The sequence below is a fragment of the Onychomys torridus genome, chromosome 9 (assembly GCF_903995425.1).
Source record: "Onychomys torridus chromosome 9, mOncTor1.1, whole genome shotgun sequence".
Taxonomy (NCBI): domain Eukaryota; kingdom Metazoa; phylum Chordata; class Mammalia; order Rodentia; family Cricetidae; genus Onychomys; species Onychomys torridus.
Genome location: NC_050451.1, coordinates 106,765,658 through 106,782,293, shown reverse-complemented (window position 1 = coordinate 106,782,293; position 16,636 = coordinate 106,765,658). Strand labels below are relative to the sequence as shown.

General features: G+C 44.0%; 1 protein-coding gene across 3 annotated transcripts in view; it reads left to right on the top strand.

Moving 5' to 3' along the window:
* Positions 1 to 7,219: 7,219 nt before the first annotated feature.
* The window catches only part of Dzip1 (DAZ interacting zinc finger protein 1), a 52,520-nt gene continuing 43,103 nt past the window's right edge, over positions 7,220 to 16,636 (top strand). The window contains exons 1-5 of one of the 3 annotated variants that reach the window (XM_036198958.1): positions 7,220 to 7,544; positions 8,228 to 8,320; positions 8,653 to 8,849; positions 9,541 to 9,786; positions 9,908 to 10,456. In XM_036198958.1, the coding sequence (XP_036054851.1) occupies positions 9,784 to 9,786; positions 9,908 to 10,456 (552 nt within the window). In that variant the 5' untranslated portion in view covers positions 7,220 to 7,544; positions 8,228 to 8,320; positions 8,653 to 8,849; positions 9,541 to 9,783. The remainder of the gene's footprint in view (positions 7,545 to 8,227; positions 8,321 to 8,652; positions 8,850 to 9,540; positions 9,787 to 9,907; positions 10,457 to 16,636) is intronic. The other 2 variants (XM_036198957.1, XM_036198959.1) reach the window with 2 other exon arrangements.

Here is a 16,636-nt window from a genome sequence, read left to right as displayed (position 1 = left end):
TCTTGCCCAGCTATAGGCCAGTCAGCTCTTTATTAACCAGTGAGAGTAATGTATATTTACAGTGTATGAAGATTGATCCACAGCATTTCCCCCTTTTGTCTAATTAAAAAGGAAGGTTTTAACTTTAACATAGTAAAATTGTATACAACAAAAATAGTTATGTAAGAATTACAATTACAATATCCAGTCCATTTGTATTCAGCAAAATTAGTAAATACTCTATTATTTATATTTGTGAGTCTAAAGTCTTACATTACTAAATTCTTACCTACTTTACATTTTATCATAACTAAGGAAAAATTTATGTTTAATTATTTATTCTTCAACTCCATCGAAGTCCCCAGAAAGGTGTAAAGTTATCTAACAACAAGGACATCTAGTTGCCTGGATAGTCACCCAAAGTTCTTCTATAACAATGGGGCAGCCAGCTTTGACCTACAGGCCTAGTATATCTGACAGACATTTTTAAGAAGCAGAGATTTTTTTTTTTTTTTTGTTTTTTTTCGAGACAGAGTTTCTCGAAGCAGAGAATTTTGAAGGACTGTCCTACCTTGTGTTGGCAACATTTGGCAGTCACTTTTTTGGCATCCTGCTGGTCCAATTTAGACAGTATACTGTCAGCAATTGAGGCAAGGGCAGTTTCTTTGTCCAAATGGCTAGCTTTTCTCCTAAAGAAAGCAAGCTCCATATGGAATTTCTTTGATGCCCATCACCCTCATTTGAAGCAAATTGGTGCTGTTGAGAGTAGATGTGTCTCACTGTCATGAAAAGCCTTAGTTTACTAAACATATTAAATGCCATATTCTATAGGTCTTTAAAGTGTTTTAATCTATTTAATCTTGAAAACATACCTAAGATGACTACAAGTTTGATTATTATAGATGACTAGCTACTAACCTGTTTCTTAATTATACATCACATTTTTAAATGAGCTGCATAAGCACAATATCCCAAGCAAGAGTAGAAACATACACACAGTATAACAAAAGTAACTTTAAATAGGTATCAATAAACTAAAATCCATACCAATATAAAATATTTTGAGATTAATAGTTGCTTTTTGGTTTAAATTAGGTTCAATAATCTACCCTTTTATCTCATCATTTCTATATTATATTCCCCTTTTTTCCTTTAGAAAGAGATCTTTGAATTTAACTAATTTGTTTAGCTTTTTTTTTTTACTATGATCAATAACAACTTGTAACCAACCCCCCTAAACAATGACAAACATCCATATTCCATTGAATAGCTAAAACCTACCCATACCCCATCTCTTGGGTATGTGGGTGTCATTCTCCAGACTACTTTCTGTTGTCTGTGGGTGCTGGTATCTCTGAGGGAACCTTAAGAAAATCAGGATAATTGTTAAGTCCTGGCTGGAACAGTCTGTAAGGCTGAACTATCTCAGCCAGCAGCCAGCAGCCAGAAGCTGTTCTGGATGCGGAACTCTGAGGAAACTGCAACAAGATGCTCTGAGATGTTGGATCATCTGAGCCATCTGTTTTTATTGGTCTCTGGTCCCCTTGTTCTGAAAATACATAAACTTTTAAAGGTAACATACCTATCTATATTGACACAAGTATAGACTGTGTTTTGTACACAAGTCAGCCAACAATGATTTTTTGTTGTTGTTTTATGTTTAAGCAGGTAAAATACATGCTATGCATTTTGTAGTTTTCCTAGGTTTATTTCTTGATGTCTGTACCCAGGATTTTCAGGGGGTCTTCCCTGATCAAACCTGATCCATATCAACCTGAAATGAATCCACAGCCTCTTATTACCTGCGGAAATAAAAGCATAACCTCTTCCCCAAAGCAACATATCTTTTGACTTCCATGTTGAAGTCAAAACATTTTTCCTTCATTAGCAATCAGAAAATCTACAGACAACACAATAACATGCAGGATCCAGACTCTCTGTGTATTTCCCATCTTTATGTGGCTTTTTTAAAATTTATTTTACTTTACTTCTTAAAAAAAAGAGGGCTTTACTTGCCAGCTATAAGTCAGTCAGCTCTTTATTAACCAATGATAGTACTATGTATTTGCAGTGTGCAAAGATTGTTCCACAGCATGATAATTGTCATAAAACTACTGAATCATGTATTATATATTTTTTGCCTTGTTCTCCAAGTAATGATCTCACAATAATATATAAGTGGAAAGTGTATATGTAGTAAATCTGTAGAAAACACATTTTCAGAGAAAGTTAATTTTGTTACATTATCAAACAGCTGGAACATAACTTGGATATCAACATACCTGTTACTTGTTTCTCTCTCTCATTATAACTTTAGCATGCAAATTTTATCTGGAATCTGTAATTCTGTGCCTTAATGTTTTAAATGCAAGATTGAAAATGGACACAAATAAAAAACAATTTAAAGTGTATGTTCCATTATAGAAGAAAGGAAGTACAGGCCATTGAAAAATCCAATTTCTCAAGCTGTCATGCTACTTTTCCCAGTGGAATGATTTTTGCCAAGTTCTTAGGAGCACAAAAGCTTCACATTACAAATTAATAGTAATAATATGTAAACTAAAAGAACCCAGGCATCAAGCTTAGCTAATGAAATTGACGCCTGAGAATAAACATCCTTAGAGAAATAGAGGTGTGAGGAAACAATTAAGGACTACATATATATTTCACTTTCATTTTATGTACATTGATATTCTGCCTGCATGTATGTCTGTGTGAGGGTGTCAGGTCAGACAGCCATGTGGGTGCTGGCAATTGAACCCAGGTCCTCTGGAAGAATAGTCGGTGATCTTAACTGCTGAGCCATCTCTCCAACCCTGACTACATATACCTTTGATCCTTTGAACTTCTGCCTAAGGTTCAGATTCCTGTGAAAAACAATGGACAGATCTGCCTTATGTAATGCTCCTGATGGACCTCATGGTGGTGGTGGTGGTTGGTAACAAAAGTCTTGTGCTGGAAGGGCCTGTCCATGGCTCTGTAGCCAACAAAAACACACAGAAAGAGAAGTGGCCGTCCTTCACATCCCTAACCCTAGCCCTGCTCCTATATCCATGGATGTAGTTGTTGGGGCCTAGATCCTGGCTAGACCCCCTTGCTTGAGGTTTGTATTATTATTATTATTATTTTAGTTATAAGAGAATACGTTCAATGCAATGTCTTTCTGATCACTTCATTTTGGTTAACACTTCCTCTTACCCCTCAATAAACCCATATGGAGACAAAAGAATATGAGACTTCTATCAATATTATGACAGGATAGGTTCAACTTCTAAACCTGGGCCTCTGGGAAATAAGTGGTTGTTCCCATTGACATGTAAATGGATCCAAAAATACTTAGAAATTTTGTATGATAGCAGTGATCAAATGTCAAAAATTCACCTCAATAGTATCTGATTCTTTCTGTAACTTTGATAGATAAACCAATTTCTCTTTAAGCTCTAAGACTAAGGATATAGAATAGTTAATGTAGAAACTAACTTGTGACTTCGGCTCACAATCTTCCCATCTTTCCTACAGAGTTTGGAGAACTGATCAGAAGAAATGGCAATGCCTCAGAGGCTTGACAAGACCTCTTAGCTCAGTGCTTCTTAAAATGTGGCCCACAGGCTCATGGCATCAGCATCACCTGGACACCTACTGCACTGCTTTCTTCTGGTTCTTTTCTTTTTCCCTCAACTTCAGCTCTTCTATATCTGAGATTCCAGGTAAGGGCACATCTCTGTTTATAAAGTCTACCAGCAGACCAGAGAAAGCATGATAGCAGCTCAGTGAAGGGGTCTGAAGTGCTCACACTTGTACAGATTTTATCCTCACTCTGCCTTCTGTTCGCCAATTTTGCAAGGGAGAACCAATAATTCCCCTCTCAAGAAACAAGCCCCAGTGTTGCTATGGCAGCCAGAATACAACTCTAGCTTGGTTAGGTAGGGTATGGAAGAGTTTGAAACTCAAAGAAGATGTAGGAACTTGCTAATTCATATCCTTACAAGATATCTTGGGAGCTAGAAACATGGCTCACTCGTTAACAACATTTGCTTCCAGAGGACCTGAGTTCAGTTCTCAGCACCCACATTGTATGACTCATGCATATGAACACAGACATATAAATAAAAATTTTAAATGACCCCCATGAGGCCAGCAGTATGGTTCTATATGAAAAGATGCTTCCTGGGCAAAGCCTGTCAAGTACAACCCTGGGAATTCATGCCCATAGCAGAAGGAGAAAAAATCCAAAAATTGTCCTCTGGCTTCCGCACACCAGCTGTGGCACACAGTTGCCTGTATCCATACACGTATCACATATACAAGCACAAGTGCCCACACTCACTCATTCACACATCACATATATATGAGCACAAGTGTAAACTCTCTCTCTCTCTCTCCTCTCTCTCTCTCTCTCTCTCTCTCTCTCTCTCTCTCTCTCTCAATGATTTTTAAGCAAAACTTTGAACCAATGTCCCCCATGACTTAAGCCCCACCCCCGTGAGAGGGAGCAGGGAGGTCTAGATGGCCACAGAGTTGTCCTTTAATGTCCCTGCTTTAGGAGGTCACTCTCACTAGATAACCACTAACTTCCTTCTGGTGTGTGGGGGACTTTCCTGCAAATCCATACATGCACAGTGGCCAAATTTGAAGGTGGTTTATCCTTTCCTGGGTACAGCGACGCTCACCATCCTTTGAAAAGCTAGTACAGAGAGCAGAACCGAGAGTCATTATCACACACAAACACAAGCCACAATCAGAAAACAGACATCTGAGTGGCAAGCAACATCCACATGTGCCTACAGTCTGCCATGTTCTCTGCCGGCCTACCTACGAAGCCTTCCCCATGCATTGTGTTAGAGCATGAACTCCAGTAGAAACTGGTTTGGTATTACCTGTGTCATCGTGATTCCCCTCAAGAACCCTAACTCTTGGACCAAGGAAATAGCTCAGCTGGTGGAATGTCTTGGCTTCAATGCCTGGCACCACATAAACTGGATGGTGGCACGAGCCAGTGAGGTTGAGATCAGCCTGGCATACGTGAGACCCTATCTCAAGACAAAACAGCCCTACACCTTAACCTGGGATGACTGATAACACTGACCCATTTAATCTACATAATCTTTATACTTAAAGTGGGCTTTTCTTTTGAGAAGGGGTCTCACAATGCAGCCCTGACTATCCTGGAACTCACTATGACAATGCTGCTCAACAGGTGAATCGCGACTCCTTTGAGGGGCCAAGTGACCCTTTCACAGAAAACACAGAGATTTACAATTCATAACAGCAGCAAAACTGCAGTTATGAAGTAACAATGAAAATAACGTTATGGTCGGGGGTCACTACAGCATGAGGAACTATTTTAAAGGTCACAGCGTAAGGAAGGTTGAGAACCTCTGCTCTAAAGTTTGCTTGAGTGCTAAGTTCAAAACTCCGTCATTTTAAATACTTCTTACTCACCAGCTGATGCTGAGAAAGAAAAGCTGTTGTACTTGAATAGTGTGTACTTGCTCTGTTATTTCAGAACACTCAATTCCCAAGAAGGATAAGCAAAACCAATACTGTGAAATGGATGTAGACTAGGCTGACCTTGAACTCACAGAGATCCTCCTGCCTCTGCATCCTGAGTGCTAGGATTAAAAGTGTGCACCATCATGCCTAGCTAAAGTAGAATTATTATAGATAACATACAGTGGATATTTCTTTTATATAACAGCTATCCACTTTGAAATTCTCCTTTAATATGTTTATTTGGACAGTTAATTTTAAAACAATTTTGATAGATGTCCTGGCATTGTGTGACAAAACTTTCCCTGAGGAGATGCAACACACATCTACTCGCCCCAGATCAGAATCTCACAGCAGACAAACGTATAGATACCACAAAAATCCAACTTGGTGAACCAAAGAGTTTTACTGAGGTTACTCACAGCTGCATCACCAAGGCCCTCCACAGCATGGGTGACAGCTTGCAAAGCTGGGAACCTGGAACACACTGCACAGCCTGCGGCAGCTCATCGGGTTAGAGACCGACTGTTCCGGGAAGCCCAGCTGGTTTCTGCTTCTCCCAGGCAGCTGGTCTGGTCCCAGAGCCTTCTTTGCAGCTCCGCTTCTGAGAGGGGCTCTCAGCTTTGATTGCTTACTCTGGCAGGGAGGAGCCTCATGGGTCTGGTCGGTTTCAGGAACTTCGAAGCTATTTTGAGTTGTTTAACTTCATGCTTACAGAGTTTCCCTGAAGGATGGAATATTTCATTCTCAGGGGAAACTGTTACACAACATGTACTTACCTTCTTCTTGCTGTGGTAATTGCCTTGACCAAAACCAACTTGGGAAGGAAAGGGCTTAGTTCAAACACAATCAAGGGAAGCCAGGGTAAGAGCTTAAGGAAGGAGCCTGGGGCAGACCCAGAGAGCAGAGGCAGAGACCACGCTGGAGCTCTGCTTATTGACTCGCTTGCTCAGTTCCCTTTTTTATTCTTACAACTCAGTCTCATCTGCCTAAGAGTGGACCCACCCTCAGTATCAAACAGGTATACAGAAAAGGCCCCCAAACATGCCTATAGGCCAATCTGATGGAGGCAATTTTTTAACTGAGGTTCTGTCTTCCCAGGTGACAATAGTTAATGTCAAGTTGATAAAAACTAACCAGCACATTACCTTGTACTAATACCTTCCCCATTTGTAATTGCTTCAAATTCCTCAAATTGGATTAGTTTTATCTCAATTAACTTAAAGTCCAGGATAGATTTAAGAAATAATACCATCTTCCATCCAGTGTGTTAAAAGCCCACTTCCTGCCGACTCTGCTCTGTCATCTTGTTAGTTATAGAATCCAACGTTCATCATGAATGAGTAGCACTATGCGAGCATCTGGAGATCCCGCCTCTCCCCTTTGCAGGATTACGGTTCCAACTTCGGGTTTTAGGAGCCTTCACACTTCTCTTGGCTCTAGAGCACATTCTGCATTAGACTCTTGAAGGTCTGTCTCTTTCATCGGCATATATTTGCAGTTAAAATGCATCTCTTCTAAGAAGAAAATTCACACTTGCCCTTCGGAGGAAGCAGAGAGCTGAGAGAGAGAATTAACTGTAAGGCAGAAGTGAATCTGGGTTCTTTTTTGAAAAGTCTTCCCGGGGCTAGCACCCAGAGCCAGCAACGGAGCGCAGCGTCGCATCACGTGTCTGCAGCAGCTGCAGGATTGGAGGAGCACATTTTAGCGCTGCGGTCTAGGCACGGACGGTCCCGCCCAGCTGCCAGAGGAGCGGGGTAGCGGAGAGAAGCCACTAGAAGACCGAGCAGGGGAGGGGGCGGGAGGGGGGTGGGGCAGCCTTAGCCACCCAGGGCCTGGAGCCTGGGAGGACAAGGAGCGACGCCAGGCTACCCGCCTCGTCACAACTTGCCCAGACAAGACACGCTTTATCTTGCACCCTGGAAGAAGGAGCCGGCCCTGCCTCTCCCTGCTCGGTTGCTCCTCGCCCTCCGCGAGCCCCGCCTCTGCGCCAGCAGCAATCCCGGGATCCGAGGCCCCGGCGACGCCTCGTGGCTTGCAGCGCCCGGCTTTTCGCCCAGGAGCGCGCAGCTGGGGTGAGCCGAGGTCTGGGATGCTCCAGGCGCCCACGAGATGCACAGAGCATCTCGCTTCTCTGCGGGCTAAGTCGGGCCTTCTTCCCTACTCTGCCTGCTGAGATCTGCAACGCTGCAGATCCGTCTCGGCCCCGGACCATCTTTTGCTTTCTAGGATTCGGCTTCCCGAACCTTTGTCTTTTCGGGTTCATCAGGCCTGCCGCACAATGCGCTGTGCCCACAGCACTAGTCGCCGCACAGGGTTGGGAACCCAGCCTGGGATGGGGAGCAGGGGGAACAGGGAAGTATGCCCCCTGCCTTCCTGTTCCGGCCATCTTGTGGTCGAGATTCGACCTAGGGGGTAAGGATGGCTAACCACAGATACCCTGCGCTCCTGTGGTGACCGCCGGGACTGTAGGCTGGCCTGCGCGCGTCCTTACTGGGTGTGCAGGGGGAGCGCTGGCCTCCCCCGCGTTCAGCTAGCGAGACTTTGGAACAGAACAAGGGTCCATCCCTTTCAACAGGCCAAAGGCAAGGCAAAGAAAATGGGAGGGATATGGGCCTGGAGGCATTATCTCCTAAATGAGGCACCCAACTCGCTCAGCCGGTTGTTGTTGTTTGTTGTTGTTTTTGCTTTGCTTTTTTTTTTTTTTTTTAAATCCTAGCACATTCCAAATACCCTTTCCTTTCTCTTGCTGAACTAGGTGCTGGAAATACAGCGGTGAGCAGCACAGTCTCCTGTTCCTGCTGATCCCGCCAGCCCAGTGGATGGAGCCCAGAATCCACAAACCTGCCAGGTCTGTATCCCAGAGCTTCAACAGATGGGGAAACTGAGGGCCAGGGTCAACAGATGTGTTCTGGGTCAGGCATCAAGTACGCGGAAGACTCAGTCTTTAAGCTGTTTATGTGCTTGGGGCTTTTATGCTAGGCTGCAGTAAGATCTGTTTTTCCGTATAGCCCCAGAATCTTTTGAGTGCATGGCTTATATGAAGTGCATGTTTTATTTCCTGGACACTTTCCTATGGTTTTACTTTAGGGAAAGTGCTCATAATAGTTGTTACATCTTAACTTCAAGTTAGTTACTGTGAATTGTATTTTCCTTTCTTCTGTTCACGTATTTGGTTGTTAGGAAAGAAAAAACATTTCCTGCTGGTTGGTCCAAGCAGGGCCTCCCTGGTGGATTGAGGAATGCCTGGCTTTTCCTCAGCTCCTTGATCTCCGAGGTAACCACTGGCAGCCTCCAGAGGACCCCCACAATGAGAGGCCTGGGGTCTGCAGGTCATTGCTAGATTTTTAAAGAATGCAGCACCGACACAAATTTGTAAGGTAAATACTGTAGCCTGGTAAACTTGCTAGAGCGGGGACGGTTGAAGTTCCCATCCGTTTTTAACTTCAACATTTTGAGAAATGCTTTTGGAATGACAAACTAGTGCGCATACTGGGCTAGTTACTTGGTTTGTATTTTAACAAGATGTCAAAGTTAAGCTGCCATCCACACAGGAAGAACAATCCCTTTAAAAAAGTATGTAGAAAGTAAGACTAATTTGAAAAGGCTGATAAGTTTAACTCTGCTGGGGTGTAATACAAAAAACACACTCTTAATTTTAAACGTACAATTCCGCTAAAATTGGCAAACGTATACATCCAGGTATTTAACTCCACATGCAGTACGCCCTGCCCCAGATTTTCCTCCCGCTCTTACGCTCTCAATTAACTTTATACTTCTGTTGCTACACATTTCCCAAATGTGTGGAAAAGATAAAGACGAATGTATATGTCTCACCTCAAAACCTAACGCTAGCCTAGGGGTGGATAGCTAGAAGACCACAGCTGGAGTGAAGATCCTGGAGACATGACCCCTCGCACGTCTCAGAGGCTTTCTGGGCAGTATCTTTTGAGACCAGGGAGGGTAGTGTCAGGGGAGGTGGCCGGACAAGAGATGCCCGCTCCGGGTGGATGAGGCGTGTGTGTCTCCGGCTGGTCCAAGAGGTCTTCTCTTGTCCTTCTGGTCCCGCAGGTACCCGGGCGCATGCTGAACGCGCGTGGGCGGACACGCCCTGTGCTCCAGGTCGGGGCTGGGCGCTGCCATAGCAACGTCCTGGACGCCCAGATCTTAGGCCGCCGCCGCCGCAGCGGGGGTCTGGGCCTTCGCGGGCTCACGAGGGGTGTGGCGGCGGCGGCCGGGAGGCGGCCGGGACCAGGTAGACTACACTGCCCCGCCCCTCCAGCGCAAGCCTAGGCGGCGGACTGGCTTGCAAGCATGGTAAGATGCACGAGGCCGGAGGAGCCTGTGCGGGATGCAGGGCGGGGACGGTGGTGGGGTTCGCTGGGACTCTGGGCTGGTAGCTCTCCCGCCTCCCGCCGCGCTATCTCTTCCTCCGCAGCCCTTCCAGAAGCACGTCTATTACCCTCTGGCCAACAGCCCCGAGGGGCCCGAGGCCTCTGCCGCAGGCGCGGCCCCCATGGCCTTTGTCCCCCCCAGAGCGGCCTCGGGCCCCCTGCCCTTCTTCCAGTTCCGGCCGCGACTGGAGAGCGTGGACTGGAGGCGGCTGAGCGCCATCGACGTGGACAAGGTGGCCGGCGCTGTGGACGTCCTGACCCTGCAGGAGAACATCATGAACATCACCTTCTGCAAGCTGGAGGACGAGAAGTGCCCACACTGCCAGTCGGGGGTAGACCCAGTGCTGCTGAAGCTGATCCGCCTGGCGCAGCTCACCATCGAATACCTAATGCATTCGCAGGAGTTCCTCACCTCGCAGCTAAGCCTGGTGGAGGAGAGGCTGCGCCTGAGCCTGATCGACTACGAGCAGAGCAAGCAGCTGCTCAACAAACAGGCTAGCGAGATCAAGCTTCTGAAGGACGAGTGTAAACGCAGGAAGAAGATGCTGTCCACGCAGCAACTGATGATAGAGGCCAAAGCCAGCTATTACCAGGTGGGACACTGTGCCGGGCCAGTTCACTTTAGGAGACCTAGCCTTTCCATTCTTCCCAGAGATTTGTTCCTCAGAGAAAACACTCATTTTAATCAACAGAGAAAATGTTTCATTGCCTTTTGTAGCCACCAAGGAATTGGTAATTATCTACTGTTGTCTGCAGGGCTTATGAAGTTATCCAAATGTTGGTTGTTGAACCTGTTTCCTCCTTGTAACAGATGTTGTGAAAAAAAAAAAAATCAGTCGTGTACAAATTGCTATTGAGGTTGGCCCCCAGATGACCTGGAATATGATTCAATATGTGAGCCTCCCCCCTTTAATTTGAAGTGTTTTCCAAATGACAGAGACATGCCAAAGTAGAACCAAGAACCTTAATGGACCCATCACCCAGACCCTTTGACCTCTGCCACGCTTCTGTATCTCCTCTACCCTTGTTTTGTTCCAACATAGGAACCGGCTCACAGTGAGTTACAGACTCCTGAAGATTTAATGTGTGTAGTTACCATTTAAAGAATGTAGTTAAATGTAGTTAGATGTAGTTAGCATTTAAAGAATTCAGCACCCTTTGAACCTAATCATAATCTGTCTGTTCCAATTAGACATTGAACCCAGGATAAATATTGCGATTTTGAAATCAGTGTACAGGTTGAGCATCTCTGCTTTGAAATGCTTAGGACCAGACATGCTTTGGAGTTTGGAATATTTGCATTCATCTAACGAGGTATCTTGGGGTTGGTACTCAAATCTAAATATTTATTTGTTTATGTGTCATCTGTGCCTGTGTCTGAGCCTACATGATCATATGCAGGTACCCAAGGAGGCCAGAGAGTGTCAGGTCTCTTGGAAGTAGAGTTACAGGTAGTTTGTGATAAACGGATGCTAAGACGCTAACCTAGGCCCTCTGCAAGAACAGTAAAGGCTCTCCAGCCCATGAGACCCAAATCTAAATATAAAATTAATTGATATTTCAAATACAACTTAGAGTGATGGCCTGGAGTTGGTTTTATATAATATTTTTGGTTTGCCTGTGTTTTGACTGAGACCGATCACATGGAGTTGGATATGGAATTTTGTACTTCGGGAGAGATGTCTAGGCTTTGGAGCATTTGAGGTTTGGGATTTTCAGATTAGGCTAAAAAAGAATAGTAAACAACAGGTTGACAGAATTAATTTACTTCTCACACATTTGGGATACTCCTTAAGTGGCTTCAGGTGGTCTTCAGAATAGGGGACCTGAGCAGGCTTCAATGTGGCAGACATGGGTCTGTGGCAGAGAAGTGATTCAGCTCATAGCGTGTAAGACACATCTCACAGAGATCCTGAAAGAAGTGTATTTTAGCTTGCCGAGCAGTTGAGAAAGAATGCTGTGAGGGAGACCAGAGAGTGAGTGGCCTTGGGGAAACCACCTGGAGGCACTCTTCAAATGACACTTGTTTTATAGATGCTGTTCAGAAATTACATACCTAGAAATAATGCGACAATTAACTATTTTTTGTACAATGAATGGAATCAGTTCTTCTTAAACATTTAAAGTAAGTGTATCATTCTCTAGTTTGGGTAGTAATCTAGTGAAATATTAATACATCCAGCAAAAAGTTATATCTTTCATTCTCTCAATCACCTTAGAAATAATTGTTAGTGAAGATTTTCAAACATGAATCATGAGTGGGGGTGTGTATGTGGCTGAAAGCTAACAAATGAAATATGAATGCTGTGTACATATATAAAGCGAAGGACTTTATTAAACTAACGACACCTTTCATCTCTTGGCACTTGGCAGACTCTGAATGCCAGTGTTGGCTGTTCACATGGGACAGTAAGGCAGAAGTGACTACATCATCTTTTCCTACTTAGGTATGCAGGTGCTCCGTCCTGTTAAGCACACCATTGCTTATGAAGGCTTCAGGATGACAGTGTCACAGTTAGACCACACGGGTTTGAATGTAATTACAAGTCATTTCATGTCTAACCTGGATTTCCTCCCTGGAGAGCAGGGGCATGAGTAGCAGCTGCATGTCACGGTGAAGAGGGCCACAAGATACATCAGGCAGTGTGTGTGAGGGCTCAGTGGACACAGCGTGACTTTCTGCTGATGAGTTATCTTCCTGTTATCTGTTTGTAAATCCTTAGACCACTTAGGAGCTCAGTGTGACTGGTGGAGGTGAAAAGGCCAAGGCTCAGTGGGGATGCCGCAGGGCGAGTTAGGTGCTCAAGGACAACAGCTGTGAATGGAGAGTAGCAAAATGATTGAAACTGGGTTTTTTTTTTTTTTTGGTCAGTAAAACAATTTAGGGGAAGAGACTTGATTTTGTTCAGTCATTTGACTTTAGGATACAGTTGGCATTTTAATCAATTAGTTAAAATTAATTAATCTATTGCCAGAATAATAATCCGACCTAGGGCTTTGTCCTGTGTGTAGGGAGCCCTCTACTGGAGCCTGGGCAAACTACACCACAGAAGAAAACTGACTCACTTTGCCAATAAGCTACTCAGCTAGTGTTGAGGAGCCTGTTCCTTCTCCAAGCTGCAATGCCGACTGGCTCGATCTTGTGCTGGTCTTGTGCTGGCAGCCATGGCTGCTGTGAGTTCATGAGTGGCCTCATCACGTCTGGGAGACATTGTTTCTAAGGACTCTTCCTCATATCTGGCTTCTACAATCTTTCGGCCGACTCTTCCATGATGTTTCCTGAGCTGTGGTGGCCCCCATATCTTTCATGCCACGACTGCACTAATTGGCATATCTTGTCAGGGTGATTATCATTGTGACTTACAGCTGAGTGACACTGTTGATGACTTTTCTCCCTCAACAGCCTTCATAGCACCTTTTGGCACCATGAAAGCTAGCCAGTAGGGAAGAAACTTCCAGGTTAGTACCAGCTTGGCTTACTCATGTCCTGTAATCAAATTGTGGGCCTTTCAATCATGTTCTAATAGGTCACAAGAGCACTGGTAACGTACTGTATTGTTTTGTGGGTTTCTGGGACCCCCTACCCATCAGCAGTTCTATGGGGTATTCCCACACCTGTCACTGGGGGTTTCCATTTGATAACCTAAGGCTTCTGGGAGGAGCATTATCCTTCTGTGCAGGATAACTAGATAAACATCAGCTGTAGAATGGATGATAAGACTGTGCTACACATACACAATGGAGTTTTATGTATCTGTAAAGAAAACTGAAATTATGAACTTGGTAGGTAAACTGATCAGTGTAATTTTACTAATTACAATTATAGTATTTTATATTTTGTAATTTTAGTAATCCAGGCCCAGAAAAACACACATTCTTTCTCATATGTGGATTGTAACTTGAATCTTTAGATTTGTGTGTTTATCGTGGAGTACCTGTAGAAATCAGGAAACTAGAGAGACCATTGGGGGAGGAGAGGAAAGTGAGGAACATGGTGTAGTAGAATGCAGGTAGTATGATGGGCGTGGTAAAAGAGAGGAAGGGTTAGGTGGGGAAGGGCATGGGAAGGTAGAGCAGAATTCTCAGAAGATAACACCAAGGATGTTTGAATAAGTGACATGGAAATCTACTATTTTATAAGTTTCCTAATGTATGTGTACACACACACACACACACACACACACACACACGTTCTTAAAAACCTGTATTATGTGTGTGTGTGTTTTGCCTGCATGTATGCCCATGAACCACATACAGTACCTGTACAGGCCAGAAGAGGGAAGTCACATCTCCTGGAATTGGAGTTACAGACAGTTGTGAGCTGCCATGTGGGTGCTGGGCATCAAACTTGAGTCCTTTATAAGATCAGCCAGTGCTTTTAACCACTGAGCCACCTTTCCAGTGCGTGCGCGTGTGCGCGCGCACACACACACACACACACACACACACACACACAATTTTTTTTTAATTTAGAGATGTCGGTTCAGGGCCAAGCATTCCTCAAGGCCTTCCCTTACCTGCCAGGATTGTGATGCTTTGGAGGTTCTGATTCCAGAGGTATGGAATGAACAGCTCCCTTGTTAGGGAATAGCCACATCTTTCTGATGCTGGTGGTTTGGGGGAGGAGTCAACAGAATCAGTATTCTGCTGGAAAATGTGAGTTAAGTGAGTCTGCCTATCTTCAGGCTTCAAAAGACGGACTGAAGCTTTCTCTCTGTCTCTCCTCCCTTCCTCCCTGCCCCTGTCTCTTTTTCTCACATTCTACCATGCCTTCAGTCTAAGATAAATTTGTTGAGGACCTGTTTGCATTTTCGGATTATAAGAAATTCCATGACTTCAAAAGGGTGCTGTGAGGGCTAAAAAGACAGGAGTGTGTGAACCATTTATCTACTGATGGATACACTCCATCCCGTGGCCTCTTCTGGAAACTGAAAAATGTGTGACTGCATCCTGGTCACGCTGCAGAATCAGGTCACGTGCTTCTGCTTCCACTGAGAGCAGTGAGAGGGAAGCTCTCTAGGGACTGTATGGGTTCAAATCCCAAACAGATTTTTCTTTGGGCCACTAGCTGACAAAAAATGACATGGAAACTTATTGTTAATTATGAAAGCTCGGCCTATAGCTTAGGCTTATCCCACTAGCTCTTATAACTTAAATTAACCCATATCTTTTAATGTAAATTCTTGTATGTGGCTTGGTTACCTTTACTCCATACTCCCCATCCTGTTTCCTCTCCATCTGGCTGGTGACTCCACCTTCTTCTTCCCAGAGCTCTCCCTGTCTAGAAGTCCCACCTGTACCTCCTGCCTAGCTATTGGCTGTTTGGCTTCTTAATAAACCAACCACAGTGATACATCCTCACACTGTGTAAAGGAGTAGTCCACAACATATCTCTACTACTGTCTCAACTGCTAGACCTTAGCATATCGCTCAACTCTTTGTGTACATTAGTGTCTGCTCTGTGAAATGGGAAGGTCATCACCCCGACATCATAGTCATTGTTAATGGGGTTTGTATGGCCATACTTAACATATAGTTAGTTGTTTTAGCCAAAACCCGAGAGTGAGGTGGGGAAGCCTTGTGGCAGACAAACAGCAGAGCTGATTTACCATAAGATGAGAAAAGTCACATGACTGGCAGATTTTAATTTTTCTTCATCTCTGCAGATGAAGTCCAGAGGCCCTGGAGTGATCAAGTTCATCTTCAGAAACCCTAATCTCACTCCTATATCACTTCTCCGTCGCCATTTCCTTTTGATTCAAGAAATCACAGTAATCATGTAGCAAAAATTAAATATCTGAAGATGTTCATTCTTGAAGTCTTCTTCCCATTGAGAATGTGGGTGTGCAGCCAAAATGTACAAAAGGGTTATAATGGCAATATATACTGTCTTTTTTCTCAACATGTTTTATGTAAAATCTATAGTATACAGAAAAATCAGCAGGACATATGCTGGATATCCATATTTGGAGGATTTTAACAGGAAAATCAGTAAAAACGAGCAGTGGGGACTGACTAGTAACGAGCATAGGAGAGCACATTGGACAGCGTAACTGACTAATTCACGTGTGCTAGGGTTTTGCTGTATTTCCATCCTCTATTTTGGGGAAACTTTAAGATTTTTAAAAAAGGTATATTTTCCATTATTTTTATATAAAATTTTACTAACTTTGAGAATTCCATAGCATTTTTTTTTATCATATTCACCTCTCCCAGCTCCTACTAGATCTGCCGCCACCCTCCCTCATGTTCTCTGTAAAATGACAAAAACTACGGAGCCCAAGTTGTGCTGTCCACATCGTCTGGGGTGTGGGCCATCCCTGGAATATGGCCGACTCTCAGAGGTCATACCCTTTATTTTCTTTCAATAGAATTTTCCCTCTCTCTATTTCCAGAGGAAATCCTTGTGTCCTTGTATTCTCCTGTGTGCTTGTTGTATACCATATACCTTTGAAAGCTTTTATGGGTGTATGTAGTCATAAGAGAATGTTTTCAGCTTTAAAACACTTCACACGCAAGCACATACACATATGTGTATGTACCTATAGTAGCTACTAGGTCTGCCATAACAAATACCATCAATTAGATGGCTTAAGCAATGGAAATTTATTTTCACACTATTGGGAAGCTGGAAATCTTACATCGAGGTTTTAGCAGGGCTGGGTCTGCTACTGTCTTTCCTCCTTGCCATGAACAAATTGGTGGTATTAAGATGGAAACCGGTGTAGTAGAAACATCACTGGGACTTCCAGGAGTTACCAGAAGGGATGCCC